Raw genomic sequence first — 15,401 nt, 5'->3', positions numbered from 1 at the left:
AAAAAGCCTTGGAGTTAGCCAGTGCTCCAGCTACACTGTGCTGCTTTGTGGATAAGGAAATCAAAGGACACGCTCTTGCCTTTGCCAAAGGAAGCCTGCTTAACCGAGAAGCTACTGTCAAATTCCAAGGAAAAACATCATCCTCAAAGAGGCTGGAAAATGGAACTCCGCAGGGAGGAATACTGAGCCCCTTCTTCATCAACTGTCTCATGGGACAATTCATGAAGCTCAAGTTACCAAAAGTCAAACTGCTTAACTATGCAGACGACTTTGTGGTCATCATCAATGGCAAAGGCGCCAGGAACCATGCACAAAAATGCCTAGATATTATCAGCAGGGAAGCGGAACGCATAGCAGTGAAAATAAACAGCAATAAAACCAGAGCAATGGAAACTCAAGACATCACACTCGCAATACAAGGACATACAATTGAGTGGGTTAACTCTTTTCAATACCTAGGAGTCATAATATATACAGCCAGCTGAAATTCACTCAAGAAATTGAATACCTTCGACAACGTTATAAAGCCAGAAACTCAGCTTTGCGCTTCCTGACAAGTCTTAGAGATGGTGCATCTCTACCAGTACTCAACATGTACTACGTTGAAGCAGTTAGGTCATTCATCGACTATGCTGCTCCTGCTCTTACATCCCTCAGTGATAACCAATGGGAGAAACTGGAAGTGTCTCAAAATGATGCCCTCAGAACAATGCTGGGAACACCTATATGGACGCGTCAAGAGAATCTGAGAATGGAAACCAACTTATATATAAATAAGTACGAGCGTATATATGTATAAAAGTGCGTGTGCGTGCGTGTATGCGTGCGTGCGTGTGCGTGTGGTGCGTGAGGCTCGGCGGCGGGCTGGCGGGGTGTCGGGGGCGGGGCCGGGGCGAGGAACGAGTCCACCGCCCCGGCCCGGCTGCCGTCCACCGCCAGTATAGGGAGAGAGTCCCATGGTGTGTGACCGAGGCCGCTATGGCCGTGGATAACCGCTCAACCTCCTCCCTATTTAAAAGGGCCGAGCAATTAAGGCGTTGGCAAGAGAGTGAAACCAATAAACAGGAAGTGTTAGAGAATAATAGGACCCGAAAAGTGAATTTCAGTGACGGCTGCATCTTTTTAGCAGCATGTTCTGCAGGCGACAAGCAAGAAGTGCTTCGCCTCCTGGAGAAGGGCGCCGATATAGACACGGCTAACGTCGACGGTCTAACTGCTCTCCATGCGGTAAGCTCATCACCACCACCCACTTGCCCTTCCATTTGTGTTTCACAGGCTTACAATGATCACCCCAATTGCATCTATAGGTGAAAATAATATTGGAAATGAATGGGGCCAGGGGCATCTGATTTCAAGATGGCTGCCACCCATCCGTTTTCAATGTATAAATAACATCTTTCTTCGGTACAAAGACCCCGGCTGGGCCAGGTCATTCCCCACAGCCATAGTTCCATACGGCGCTCTGAGCAAGAGGTCTCTAAGGTGACATTTGGAGGAGATATATAGATGGGTGAGAGGCTGAGGTGATTGTTATGGTACTTGCCTGTTGCTGGAGCGAGGTGCCAGTTGCTAATATTATGCACAACTCCATTTCACTTAATCCCGCATAAGGGCACAGTTTGTTTACTTATGGCACTAACGACCGTTAAGTGTGTGGTGAGAGAGAGAGAGCACAGTTTCGTATAGCAAGTGATTAATGACAGTTGAAGGCTGGGCTTGTACGTTGATCAGGATAAATTGTGGTTGTCATAGGTGAACACATGAACCTGTGACTCATTTAGGACCTTGGTATCCCCCGGAGGTGGCACCCTCACTAGTGTGTACCTTGGTATCCCCCAGAGGTGGCACCCTCACTAGTGTGTACCTTGGTATCCCCCCGGAGGTGGCACCCTCACTAGTGTGTACCTTGGTATCCCCCAGAGGTGGCACCCTCACTAGTGTGTACCTTGGTATCCCCCCGGATGTGGCACCCTCACTAGTGTGTACCTTGGTATCCCCCCGGAGGTGGCACCCTCACTAGTGTGTACCTTGGTATCCCACCGGAGGTGGCACTCACTAGTGTGTACCTTGGTATCCCCCAGAGGTGGTACCCTCACTAGTGTGTACCTTGGTATCCCCCCGGAGGTGGCACCCTCACTAGTGTGTACCTTGGTATCCCCCCGGAGGTGGCACCCTCACTAGTGTGTACCTTGGTATCCCCCCGGAGGTGGCACCCTCACTAGTGTGTACCTTGGTATCCCACCGGAGGTGGCACTCACTAGTGTGTACCTTGGTATCCCCCAGAGGTGGTACCCTCACTAGTGTGTACCTTGGTATCCCCCCGGAGGTGGCACTCACTAGTGTGTACCTTGGTATCCCCCAGAGGTGGCACCCTCACTAGTGTGTACCTTGGTATCCCCCAGAGGTGGCACCCTCACTAATGTACCTTGGTATTCCCCAGAGGTGGCACCCTCACTAGTGTGTACCTTGATATCCCCCAGAGGTGGCACCCTCACTAGTGTGTACCTTGGTATCCCCCAGAGGTGGCACCCTCACTAATGTACCTTGATATCCCCCAGAGGTGGCACCCTCACTAGTGTGTACCTTGGTATCCCCCGGAGGTGGCATCCTCACTAGTGTGTACCTTTATTATCCCCCAGAGGTGGCACCCTCACTAGTGTGTACCTTAGTATCCCCCCAGAGGTGGCACTCACTAGCTGAAATAGAGGGAATACAGAGAACATATACGGCACGCATAGACGAGATAAAACACCTAAATTATTGGGATCGTCTCAAAGCTCTCCAAATGTACTCTCTAGAAAGGAGACGAGAGAGATACCAAATAATATACACATGGAAAATACTGGAGGGTCAGGTCCCAAATCTACACAGTAAAATAACAACGTACTGGAGTGAACGATAAGGAAGAAAATGCAAGATTGAACCAGTGAAGAGCAGAGGTGCCATAGGCACAATCAGAGAGCACTGTATAAACATCAGAGGTCCGCGGTTGTTCAACGTCCTCCCAGCGAGCATAAGAAATATTGCCGGAACAACCGTGGACATCTTCAAGAGAAAACTGGACGGTTTTCTAAGAGAAGTTCCGGATCAGCCGGGCTGTGGTGGGTACGTGGCCCTGCGGGCCGCTCCAAGCAACAGCCTGGTGGACCAAACTCTCACAAGTCGAGCCTGGCCTCGGGCCGGGCTTGGGGAGTAGAAGAACTCCCAGAACCCTATCAACCAGGTATCAACCAGGTAAGTGTGTACCTTGGTATCCCCCCAGAGGTGACACCCTCACTAGTGTGTACCTTGGTATACCCCAGAGGTGGCACCCTCACTAGTGTGTACCTTGGTATCCCCCCAGAGATGGCACCCTCTCTAGTGTGTACCTTAGTATCCCCCCAGAGGTGGCACTCACTAGTGTGTACCTTGGTAACCCCCCAGAGGTGACACCCTCACTAGTTTGTACCTTGGTATACCCCAGAGCTGGCACCCTCACTAGTGTGTACCTTGGTATACCCCAGAGGTGGCACCCTCACTAGTGTGTACCTTGGTATCCCCCAGAGATGGCACTCACTGGTGTGTACCTTGGTATCCCCCCAGAGGTGGCACTCACTAGTGTGTACCTTGGTATCTTCTGGAGGTGGCACCCTCACTAGTGTGTAATTTGGTATCCCCCAGAAGTGACACCCTCACTAGTGTGTACCTTGGTATCCCCCAGAGGTGGTACCCTCACTAGTGTGTACCTTGGTATCCCCCCAGAGATGGCACCCTCACTAGTGTGTACCTTGGTATCCCCCAGAGGTGGCACCCTCACTAGTGTGTACCTTGGTATCCCCCAGAGGTGGTACCGCAAGTGTGTACCTTGGTATCCCCCCAGAGGTGGCACCCTCACTAGTGTGTGCCTTGGTATCCCCCAGAGGTGGCACTCTCACTAGTGTGTACCTTGGTATCCCCCAGAGGTGGCACTCACTAGTGTACCTTGGTATCCCCCAGAGGTGGCACCCTCACTAGTGTACCTTGGTATCCCCCAGAGGTGGCACTCACTAGTGTGTACCTTGGTATACCCCAGAGGTGGCATCCTCACTATTGTGTACCTTGGTATACCCCAGAGGTGGCACCCTCACTAGTGTGTACCTTGGTATACCCCAGAGGTGGCACCCTCACTAGTGTGTACCTTGCTATACCCCAGAGGTGGCATCCTCACTATTGTGTACCTTGGTACACCCCAGAGGTGGCACCCTCACTAGTGTGTACCTTGGTATACCCTAGAGGTGGCACCCTCACTAGTGTGCACCTTGGTATACCCCAGAGGTGGCACCCTCACTAGTGTGTACCTTGGTATACCTCGGAGGTGGCACCCTCACTAGTGTGTACCTTAGTATCCACCAGAGGTGGCATCCTTGCTAATGTGCACCTTGGTATCCACCAGAGGTGGCACTCTCACCAGTGTGTACCTCAATGTCCACCAGGATTGCACCTGGATAGGGTGCTGGGAGTTCTTTTCTCCACAAGGCTGGCCTGTGGCTTGACTTGAAACCAACCGGCTGTCACTTCCCACCAAACGCACACCAAAACTACGATGTTGGTACAATGTTCGAACAAGTTTTAACGTCACCTAACCAGTTATAACAACAAATATAGCAAGTTGTGACAACGTTCTAATACGTCATAAAGATGTTAAGCCAAGATGTAACAACGTTATTACAAGTTGTAACAAGTGGAGAATAGAGAAATTTTTGGTTTGTGTTTCCAGGGTTAGAGTGGCCCACAAGCCCAACTTTCTGCTACATTCTGGATGGACCGGCACTTCTTGCAGAACTGTTCGTTTTTTCCCTTGAATACGTCCACTTTCATTCTGGCAATACTGTCTCCACTTGATCATCCGAATTATATGGGAAAGACCCCCAGCCGGATTATCACATTTTTCGGATAATGGTACTTTTTCACCACCTGAGTCCAAAAGTGACCATTTCCAACTATTTTTATACTGCAAACAACATAATTTGAATTGCCTTGCCACATATAATTATTAAATATTCAACTAGAAACCTCAACTTACCTTGTTGGTGTTCGTCTTCTTGATTGATGCCACACGTCTTGAAGTTAAGAATTCTTAACAATTTACATAACCTATACTAACAGAACACTAAAATTAACACTTAAAATTACTGTACAGTTCATTAAGCAAAGTTAGTTTTAACTGCCAGCTGCTGAAGCCTCACTGGTTGAAGGCATTTGGGTTGCCTATGAGGCCTCACTTGTTGAAGGCACTTGCATGCGCCTCACTTGTTGAAGGCGCTTGGATTGCCTGTGACGCCTCACTTGTTGAAGGCACTTGCTTGCGCATCACTTGTTGAAGGCGCTTGGCTTGCCTGTGAAGCCTCACTTGTTGAATGCATTTGGCTTGCCTGTGACGCCTCACTTGTTAAAGGCGCTTGCTTACGCCTCGCTTGTTGAAGGTGCTTGGCTTGCCTGTGAAGCCTCATTCGTTGAAGGCATTTGGCTTGCCTGTGACGCCTCACTTGTTGAAGGTGTTTGCTTGCGCCTCACTTGTTGAAAGCGCTTGGCTTGCCTGTGGCGCCTCACTTGTTGAAGGGATTTGGCTGCCTGTGACGCCTCACTGGTTGAACAACACATAACTTGTCTTTAATTGCTAGGACAACCTTCTTCCTCTTAACACCTCCAGAAATATTTATGCTGCTACCAGACATAGTCTTGGCCAAAAATGTTCAAAGTTACTATGAAAATAAAAAAGTTATTTAAAAAAATATTTTACTAATAGTGCAGCACTGTGATATAACACGAGGGACGGGAGCACATGGGTTGACCAGTGTTGGACGGGTCCACTTGGGGCAGCTATAGCACGTTACGTAGGCCGCTAGGAGGAAAAAACTCGCAATATTTTTTATGGAAACTTCAGCCAGTGCACATTGCTTTTAGGAAACTTATTTACTGTATTTGTTATTACATAATTACTAGTACTTATTTCATTTGTTTTTGGCTAGGATTAATTGTTCTAAAAATAATGGTAATTCCTGTACCCAGGTGGTCTCTCCCGACGCTCCCCTCCCACCACCTCCCACCCACCCCACCCCCTCCTCCACCATGTGTCTAGGGCCACAGGCAGACGGGATTAGTACGGCCAAATTTTTATCCGGCCAAACCAGCTTTTATTCGGTTCCTGTGGCCATTTTGGCTGGATATTGTGATAACTTTATCCGGTCACGATTTTGGCCGTATAAGGGCGTTTTCCGGATGTTCGAATCCTGGATAATTGCGGGGTTACAGTATATCAAATACTGTAGTTGCTGTGAGGATATTGAACAGCTGTGGGCTTTTAATAAATTTAGATATTACAGTGCTCTCTGATTGTGTCTGTGGTACCTCTACTCTTCACTGGCCCACATATCCACTACAGCCTGGTTGGTACCCCAGTTCATCAGGTACCCTTTGAAGTTGTTTATCATGTTCTCTTTTGAACACTGAAAGAGTTAGGTTAGTTATGGCCTTATGTTTAGGAGGGAGGCCTTTTTTGTTTATAGAGTGGTCTGTGTACCCATTGAACCAAAACGTTTAAAAAAAGGTTATTTTGCACATTATGCCTTCTGGTGTCATAGTGAATTACTTCAGCATGTGGATTTGGAACCAGTCTGTTGATTATTTTCCAGGTATAAATTATCTCATCTACAGTACTCTCAAAGAAGTAAAGTTTGAGAGATTTTAAGCTGTCCCAATAATTTAGATATTTTGTTGGATGGATTCTGGCAGTGAAAGTTCTTGTCATGTTTTTCAGGTCAGTAAATTCACTAGCTTTGAATGGGGCTGTTAGTGTGCATAGTATTCCACCTTAGATAACACTATTGTCTTGAAAAGTACCTTAATTTCATTGGCATCTCTTGTTTGAAAGGTTCTTGTTATCCAGCTTTTCATTTTTATTGCAGTTGTGAAGCTACTCTATTGTATTCTTTAAAACTATGGTTGTCCAATATGGTTCCTCCTAGATCTTTTACACAGCAGCTTCTTCAATTACAGTAGTGTGGTTTGATGAAGTTTTTTTATATAGCATTATTTTGATTCTACCGTAGAACTCTACTTCACTGATTCTACCGTAGAACCCAAGAGCTGGAACTTGTCATCACTAAATGTCACCTATGGCATTCTCAATGTACTATGTGAGGTGTTGGGGAATCCACTCCTCCACTTTTTCAACATATCATTTTTAAGTGGAGTGTTGCCCACATAATAGAAACGTGTAATAATTGTCCCCATACCAAAGTCAATAGCTCCTGGTAATTACTGTAGAGACCTATTAGTCTCATATTATGCACTAGCAAGATGCTTGAAAGAATGATTTTAAACCACTTGTCACATAAAGTAGGTAGACTAAAGGAATGGGTTAATGGATTTGTTGAAGGATGGGGCACAGCAAATTGTTCAGTTAAATACCTAGCTAATGACACAGCTAAGTACTCTGTATTTATTGACATCAAATGAGTCTTTTCTAACATAGCTACTGTATAATGTATCTCAGGTGTTATCACCACTGATACCACCACCCAAGCAAGTTGTTACTAATTATGACTTAAACTTAGTTACTTAAAACTACTTAATGCTTCCTCCACCTCCGTCTTTGCTGAACATAAGTACTATACAGTGACCGGCGACAAAGGATACTGGCCACGGGAGAGTAAAAGGAGCGAGTTAAGGATGAACACGGTCGACTCCACTATTCACTGGTAACTCTGTGAATGAATATCAGGTACAAATGGACACACCAGATGGACAGTTTAGCATTATATATTTATGTAATTAGTACAGTATAAAAATCCAACTCTATCTTCAATATCAAGGCAATAGAATGATCAACACTTGTGATGTTAGAACATAAGAGACCAGTACTGTACTCAAACAAGATACAGCAGTGATGAAGCTCCCGTGTTAGACACCAGATCGTTAGTCTCCCTCCCCCTACACATTAGGGGCATAACTGGCCGACCCCTCACAGTGTTCAAGAGAGAACTGGATAAGCACCTCCAAAGGATACCTGATCAACCAGGCTGTGACTCATACGTCAGGCTGCGAGCAGCCGCATCTAACAGCCTGGTTGATCAGTCCAGCAACCAGGAGGCCTGGTTGACGACCGGGCCGCGGGGACGCTAAGCCCCGGAAGCACCTCAAGGTAACCGCAAGGTAAGGTGATGCCCAACACTATGCCCCAGACTCCTGTCTCGTCTGAGGCACAGAACACAATTCTTCTCTCCCTCTCTCATAAAGAGCTTTTATACCCGTATATCCCCAATTTTCCATTGAATGGACGGATTTGAATCTAGTAACAAGGAATAGCCTTCCAACTCTAGAAACTACCGGAGGTGAGGTTTGTGTAACCTTACCTCACCTCCCTGTGAATGTCTCGTAAGTCAGGTACCATCCCAAATCTCTATTCAAGTCACCTCAACAACTGTTACACTTTGATAAAACACAAATGTATTGAAGATTCTCACATGCAGGCAAGCCATGGTCTGTTTTGATGGATCAGTCTCAAGAACAATGAATGTGGCACTTTGGACCCCCCTCAAGGAGGAGTGTTAATTGCATGCTTTATTGCATGCTTTAAATGATCTATCTTGAAGTTATCTTGAGATGATTTCGGGGCTTTTAGTGTCCCCGCGACCCGGTCCTCGACCAGGCCTCCACCCCCAGGAAGCAGCCCGTGACAGCTGACTAACACCCAGGTACCTATTTTACTGCTAGGTAACAGGGGCATAGGGTGAAAGAAACTCTGCCCATTGTTTCTCGCCGGCGCCTGGGATCGAACCCAGGACCACAAGTCCAGCGTGCTGTCCACTCGGCCGACCGGCTCCCTTTGATGTAATGATGTACACATTACAGTATATGTGTGCACCGTTTTAGATTATGCCTCACCATTCTTGTGCACTTACATGACTGGTGTACTCCCAGAGTGACATGAAAAGATTTGAAAGCATACAAACTGAAGTCATGGCACTCATTCTTGGAGTCCCTAAAACACAAAATGTCGAATCTGACAAGAATTGTCTCCAGTGTCAAAAGCAGAGTTAGGGAACTGAATGCTAAACTTACAATTAAGATAGCCAGAGACCCTCACTATAATGATTTTGCCAAAAAATGACTGGGCTTTGTGCTAATTATAGGAGGAAATGGGAAAAGAAAAAAAAGTGTTACAGTATGATGTCAAACCTACTCCTGGTTGAAGCCTGGGTGAGATATCTTTTAAGCCAATCAGGATTAGGCATTTTTATTGGCTTCCATGCTTAAGGTTAGTGATAGGCTCATTCTGGTAACATAGGTCTTGACATCACTGCAACATCACCCATTTCTGTTGAATGTAAGTAGATGACCTGACATGTTAACCTTATCACCTAGGCCTGAGGCATGAAACCACAGCTTGAAGCTTCCACGATGGGTAACTTTCTTGATGTTCTCTATTCGTAATGTTTCACAATGTCCTTGGCTAATCGCTCAATGGGTAGCTCAATTACATAGAGGGCCATTTTATAATCACACGTAGTTGCTTGAGCTTCACAAAAACACCAGACACTTGATCTGCCCCCATTATTATAGATTCCAGAACATTATACACTCTTTGTGGCTGCACTCAAGGATGGACAGTGTGAACTCAACATGTCACACTAAGCAACTGTGGAAATGCACTTCCTCTCATTCTGGTCTACAAGGCTGATAGATGTTGCTGCTCGCAGTCTGACATGTAATTCTCCTTGGTTCTAAATTTTACAACTTCCCTAACATCCTCTTCTCATACTGTTTTCGCATTTGCTTGAATTTTGTTTGTATGTTTTTCCCTTCATTTATTCTTGTACTCCCATGTGTTTTTGTGGTGTTTGACATACAATACCTGTACTGTACTTTTGTCTATGGTGATATTTGCCCATTCTGCATAGATCCTTAGTAAGCTTTCCAAGAATTTATTTGTATTATCCTAAGGAATATCTAAAATAATTGATCCCCCACTGGCTTATCTTCAATGAAAATTCAAATAAATTTAGATTGTCTAATACCATTTCTCGGATTGATTTCCACACAGACAAGGTGGAATATCTGCATTTACTATACAGGGGTACCTCAGTTTGAGTTTATTTCGTTCCTGGAGACGGCTCGTATTCTGAAAACTTGTATTCCGAAGCTAATTTCCCCATAAGAAATAATGGGAAATGAATTAATTCATTCCTGACCACCCCAAAAAACCCACATCAAACTAAATTTTTATACCTAATTCATCTAAATAAACCTACAAAACTATGTTCAAGTTATTACTTACCTTGCTGTTGAATGCTGTAGGCGTATGGAAGATGGTGAGGAGGGGGGAGGAGAGGAGGAGTTACTGTTTGGAAGGGGAGTCCCCTTCCATTATCACATCAGGCAGTGAGGACCTTTCTGGTGTACTCTCCCTGGCACGTTTTATCTGAGTGCTACTAGGTCCTGGTTGAGGCTCACTGCTCGATTTTCAACTTTGCAGTACTTCCCATACTTCACACATTTTCATAATCAAGAAGGGACTTCCTCTACTACCTCTACTCACAGCTATTTTCTTACGTTGAACCTTATTAATGGCTTTCTTGAGACCCATGGCCAGATATACAGGCATACCTCAGTTTAAGAGTTTAATTGGTTCCTGGAGACGCCTCGTATTCCGAAAACTCGCATTCCGAAGCTAATTTCCACATAAGAAATAAAGGGAAATTAATTAATCCGTTCCTGACTACCCCAAAAAACCCACATCAAACTAAATTTTTATACCTAATTCATCTAAATAAACCTACAAAACTATGTTCCAGTTATTACTTACCTTGCTGTCGAGTGCTGTAGGCGAATGAAAGATGGTGAGGAGGGGGGAGGAGGAGAGGAGTTACTGTTTGGAAGGGGAGTCCCCTTCCATTATCACATCAGGCAGTGAGGACCTTTCTGGTGTGCTCTCCCTGGGACGTTTTATCTGAGTGCCACTAGGTCCTGGTTGAGGCTCACTGCTCGATTTCCTCACCACAAATCTGTCCATGGAAGCTTGCTTTTCCCTTCTTCGCAAGCTCTCTCTGTAGTAAGGCATCACATTGTCATTGAAAAGATTAAGACAACGGCCTACTACAGCTTTCTCTGGGTGAGTCTTTTCAACAATTGTTTGAATCTCTTCCCACATCTGACACACCTTCTTAATTACTGCAGAATCATCCGCTGCTGCGCTGGCTTGCTGTTCCTGTTGAAGGGCTAGGAGTTCTTCGGTGGTCAGTTCTTCGTTGTGTTCTTCCACCAACTCCTCCACATCATCACCATCCAATTCCAAGCCCATTTGCTGGCCTAGACTAACAATTTCCTCAACAATAGGCGCATCATTTATAGGCGCAAAGCCCTCAAAGTCTAGTTCTCTCACACATTCAGGCCACAATTTTCTCCAGCCAGAGATCAGGGTTCTTTGAGTCACTTCTTGCCAGGCTTTGTCAACGAGTTTTAAAGCACTACAAATGTTAAAATGCTGTCTCCAGAACTCTTTGAGGGTGAGGTTTGTGGCTTCAGTCACTTCAAAACATTTCCGGAAAAGTGCCCTTTCATAAAGTTTCTTAAAATTCGCTATGATTTTCTGGTCCATAGGCTGAATTAGAGGAGTGGTGTTAGGAGGAAGGAATTTAACTGAGGAATTTATTGTATCTGGGCAACAAATCATCATCCAAGCCTGGAGGATGAGCAGGAGCATTGTCGAGGAGAAGCACGGCTTTGAGTGGCAAATGTTTCTCCTGCAGATATTTTTCTATGGCAGGGCACAACACTTCATTTACCCACTCCGAAAAAATAAGCCTAGTCACCCATGCTTTTTTATTAGACTTCCACATCACACACAAATGGGTTTTCTGCACTTTATACTGTTTGAAAACCCTTGGATTTTCAGAATGATACACTAGCAAGGGTTTAATTTTCAAATCGCCACTCGCATTTGAACACAGCACAAGCGTAAACCTATCTTTCATAGGCTTGTGTCCAGGCAAGGATTTTTCCTCCTTGGTAATGTATGTCCTCTTAGGCATTCTTTTCCAAAACAGTCCTGTTTCGTCACAATTAAACACTTGTTGCGGTAGGTATCCCTCAGCCTCTGCAAACTCTTTAAATTCGTCAATAAATCGTCCAGCGGCTGGTTTGTCTGAGCTGGCTGCCTCCCCATGCCTTGTAACACTATGGATACCACTTCTCTTTCTAAATTTTTCAAACCAGCCCCTGTTTGCCTTAAACTCTTTCGTATCTGCATCACTCGTTGCAGGGGTATTCTTTAGAAGGTCTTCGTGCAACACCCTGGCTTTCTCACAAATAATGGCCTCCGAAACACTATCACCCCTTAACTCCTTGTCGTGTATCCAAATTAATAACAACTTTTCCACTTCTTCAAGTATTTGTGGTCTTTATTTCGTTATTGTTCTTACTCCTTTTGCCACTTTAGCACCCATAATCTCATTTTTCTTCTTAAGTATAGTGCATATTGTTGATGTGGCTTTGTTGTACTGCCTACAAAGTTCAACAACATGTGTACTGTTCTCATGCTTCCGAATGATCTCTTGTTTCTCCTCTATTGTCATCCTCACATGAGCTTTCTGGCCTTTATCCTTACCACTGGCTTTCTTGGGACCCATGGTGAGATATATAATAACAAATTGTATAGACAAATCACCAAAAATCCAACAAAACACTGAAAATCCGCGAGAAGAATTGATGTGGGGGTAGTCACTGAGCGTGAGACAATGGTAAACTGAGGGGCGGCGGGGCAGAGGGGCGACGATCGCTGAACCACCACGCGCTAGGTCGGCCTGTACGTTTATCAACAAACTCGTGTCCAGAGGTAACCCTCGCCTTCCGAGACATATTTTTGGAGGAAATCCTGCTCGTCTTCCGAAAAACTCGCATACAGGGACACTCGCATTCCGAGGTACCACTGTATACTGTAATAACTTTTATGCTCAAATGGCCAAAAAACCGACATAAAACTGTAAATCCTTGTGAAGAATTCAGGAGGGATAGTCACTGGGCGGGAGACAATGAGGGGCGGAGGGGCGACGATCGCCATACCACCACGCGCTAGGTCGCCCTGAACCCGTATCAACAAACTCGCGTTCCGAGGTAACCCTCGCCTTCTGAGACATATTTTCCGAGGAAATCCTGCTCGTATTCCGAAAAACTCGCATACAGGGACACTCGTGTTCCGAGGTACCACTTAGCAAGTGATCCCTTGTGTGTAGGTTTTGAAGGATTCTTGGTTTTCTTCATAAACTTATATATTCCTTGTTTATAGGCCTATGCCTGTAATAGCTAGTGATAATTGCCAATTTCCCATGTTAAAATGTTTATTATGCTGCTCTCATTTTCCCTCTTTGAATATTACTACACTTCATCCTTTGTAGCATAGTATTTGTAATTATTACCTAGGGTCTGGTTATTAGTACATATTTGTACTTTAAATATATTTGTCTACTTGTAATTTTCTTTTCTACATAAACTGTTTAAACACTCCAGTACTGTACATGTTTGTTGTAAAGACCAGAGGGGGCAGGGAAATTGTTTGAGGATAGGATGTGGCAGGGGGTGGGGCTCTGCTTATAACAGTGACACTGGCCTAAGCTGGGTTCTACCTACTTATGTTATTGGTTCTGGGGATCAACATCCTTACAGCCTGGTCTCTGATCAGGCCTCCTGGTTGGTGGTCTGGTCATCCAGTCTATTGGATGCAGCTGCTTGCAGCCTGATGTTTGAATCACAGCTTGGTTGATCGGATATTCTTTGGAGGTGTTTATCGCATGCTCTCTTGAACACCATGACAGGTTGGCCAGTTAAGACCTTAGGTGTAGAGGGAGTGTGTTGAAAAGTTTTTGGTCTTTGATGGTGATAGTTTCTTTCAGCGTACTATTGCACCTCTGCTTTTCTATGGGGCTATTATGTATATCTTGCCATGCCTTCTGGTTTAATGTAGAGATATTTTCCTGTGCAGATTGAAAACTCCCCTCCTAATACAGTACTGTATTTTCCAAGTGTAAAATATTATGTATAGTATATCATTCATCTGAGATTTTGATATCTACCTTGCCTTCTCCTGGGAAATAAAAATTTAAAATTTTTAAGCGGTCACAATAATTTAGATGTTTAACCGAGTGGATTCTAGCTGTAAAAGACCTTTACACGTACTCCAGGTCAGCCATTTTTCTGGCATTGAATGGGGCTGTTTTACCAAACTTCCACTTTTAGGTTAGTTAAGACTAGTGAAGACTTGCACCAAGTGTTGCAACAATATTCCTCCCTAAAAAAACACTTGAAGTCTTAACAATTGGTACGACATCTCTTATTTGTAAAGTTTTTATTATCCAACCTGTCATTTTTCTTGCAGTTGTGGAGCTGTTTTATTGTGTTCTTTAAAAGTAAGGTCTTTTGTATCCAAAATCTTCTATTTTTCATCAACCGTTTGGTTTGACAATTTTATGTTGGTTTCTATTTTGTTATTTTTATTTTTTCCATAGCACAATTGTTGGAACATCATTAAACTGCATGATATTTTCTATGCCCCATTGAAAGCCCTGATTAACATCAAATTGGAGATTTGCTGTGTCCTATATTGTCTACTCATGAAAATCCTAGTGTCATCTGCAAAGGTTGATGCAGTACTGTAATTTGTATCCTTGTCGATACTGTATTTGAGATGAGCATGATGTCACAACTACGCGAAAAATGACATCCCCTTTCAAAGCTGGAGAAATTGCTTACCTGGAGAGCATGCAGAAATTTTTTACAGCTAGAATCCACTCGGTAAAACATCTTGACTATTGGGACCAACTGAAATGCCTAAATCTGTATGCTCTTGAGTGCAGGTGGAAGAGATGCATAATTATTTACACATGGAAAATAGTAGAAGGGCTGGTCCCAAACTTGCACACAGAAATAGCACCAGAAAGCATGTGCAGAATACACAGATTATTTACACTGATGGATCGTTGCACCAGTCCTCTGGTGCAGCTGGAAGTGCAGTTGTGAGAGAGAGAGAGATGGTTCCTTCTCCCATGAGTGTGGAGTGCATCTAAGTAACTGGGCCTCCACTCTTCAAACAGAATTGGTTGCCATAGTCCTTGCACTTGAGCGCGTACAGTATATGAATCCAAAGTTGACACGCTAATTGTAAGTGACTCCTTGTCATCCTTGACTGCCCTCAGCTCCCCAAGGCATAACTGTGACGTGCTTATCTCTGAAGCTAGACACAGATATAGTAATCAATAATGGAATCAGAGTCTGTCTCCTGTGGATTCCTTCCCATATTGGTCTCCGAATGCATGATAGAACTGATGAGTTGGCCAAGACTTTTGCTCATAAAGAGGGAATTGATTACCAACTTGGACTGCCTTTGAGCA

General features: G+C 44.6%; 1 protein-coding gene across 1 annotated transcript in view; it reads left to right on the top strand.

Annotated features, from left to right (window-relative positions):
• The first annotated feature begins 902 nt into the window (after positions 1–902).
• The window catches only part of LOC123755300 (Myosin binding subunit), a 358,923-nt gene continuing 344,424 nt past the window's right edge, over positions 903–15,401 (top strand). The window contains exon 1 of the mRNA XM_069327906.1: positions 903–1,227. Within this exon, the coding sequence (XP_069184007.1) occupies positions 979–1,227 (249 nt within the window). The 5' untranslated portion in view covers positions 903–978. The remainder of the gene's footprint in view (positions 1,228–15,401) is intronic.

Source organism: Procambarus clarkii, chromosome 20 (genome assembly GCF_040958095.1).
Source record: "Procambarus clarkii isolate CNS0578487 chromosome 20, FALCON_Pclarkii_2.0, whole genome shotgun sequence".
NCBI lineage: Eukaryota > Metazoa > Arthropoda > Malacostraca > Decapoda > Cambaridae > Procambarus > Procambarus clarkii.
Note: the sequence above shows the minus strand (reverse complement) of the source record. Positions and strands in the feature narration are given on the sequence as shown.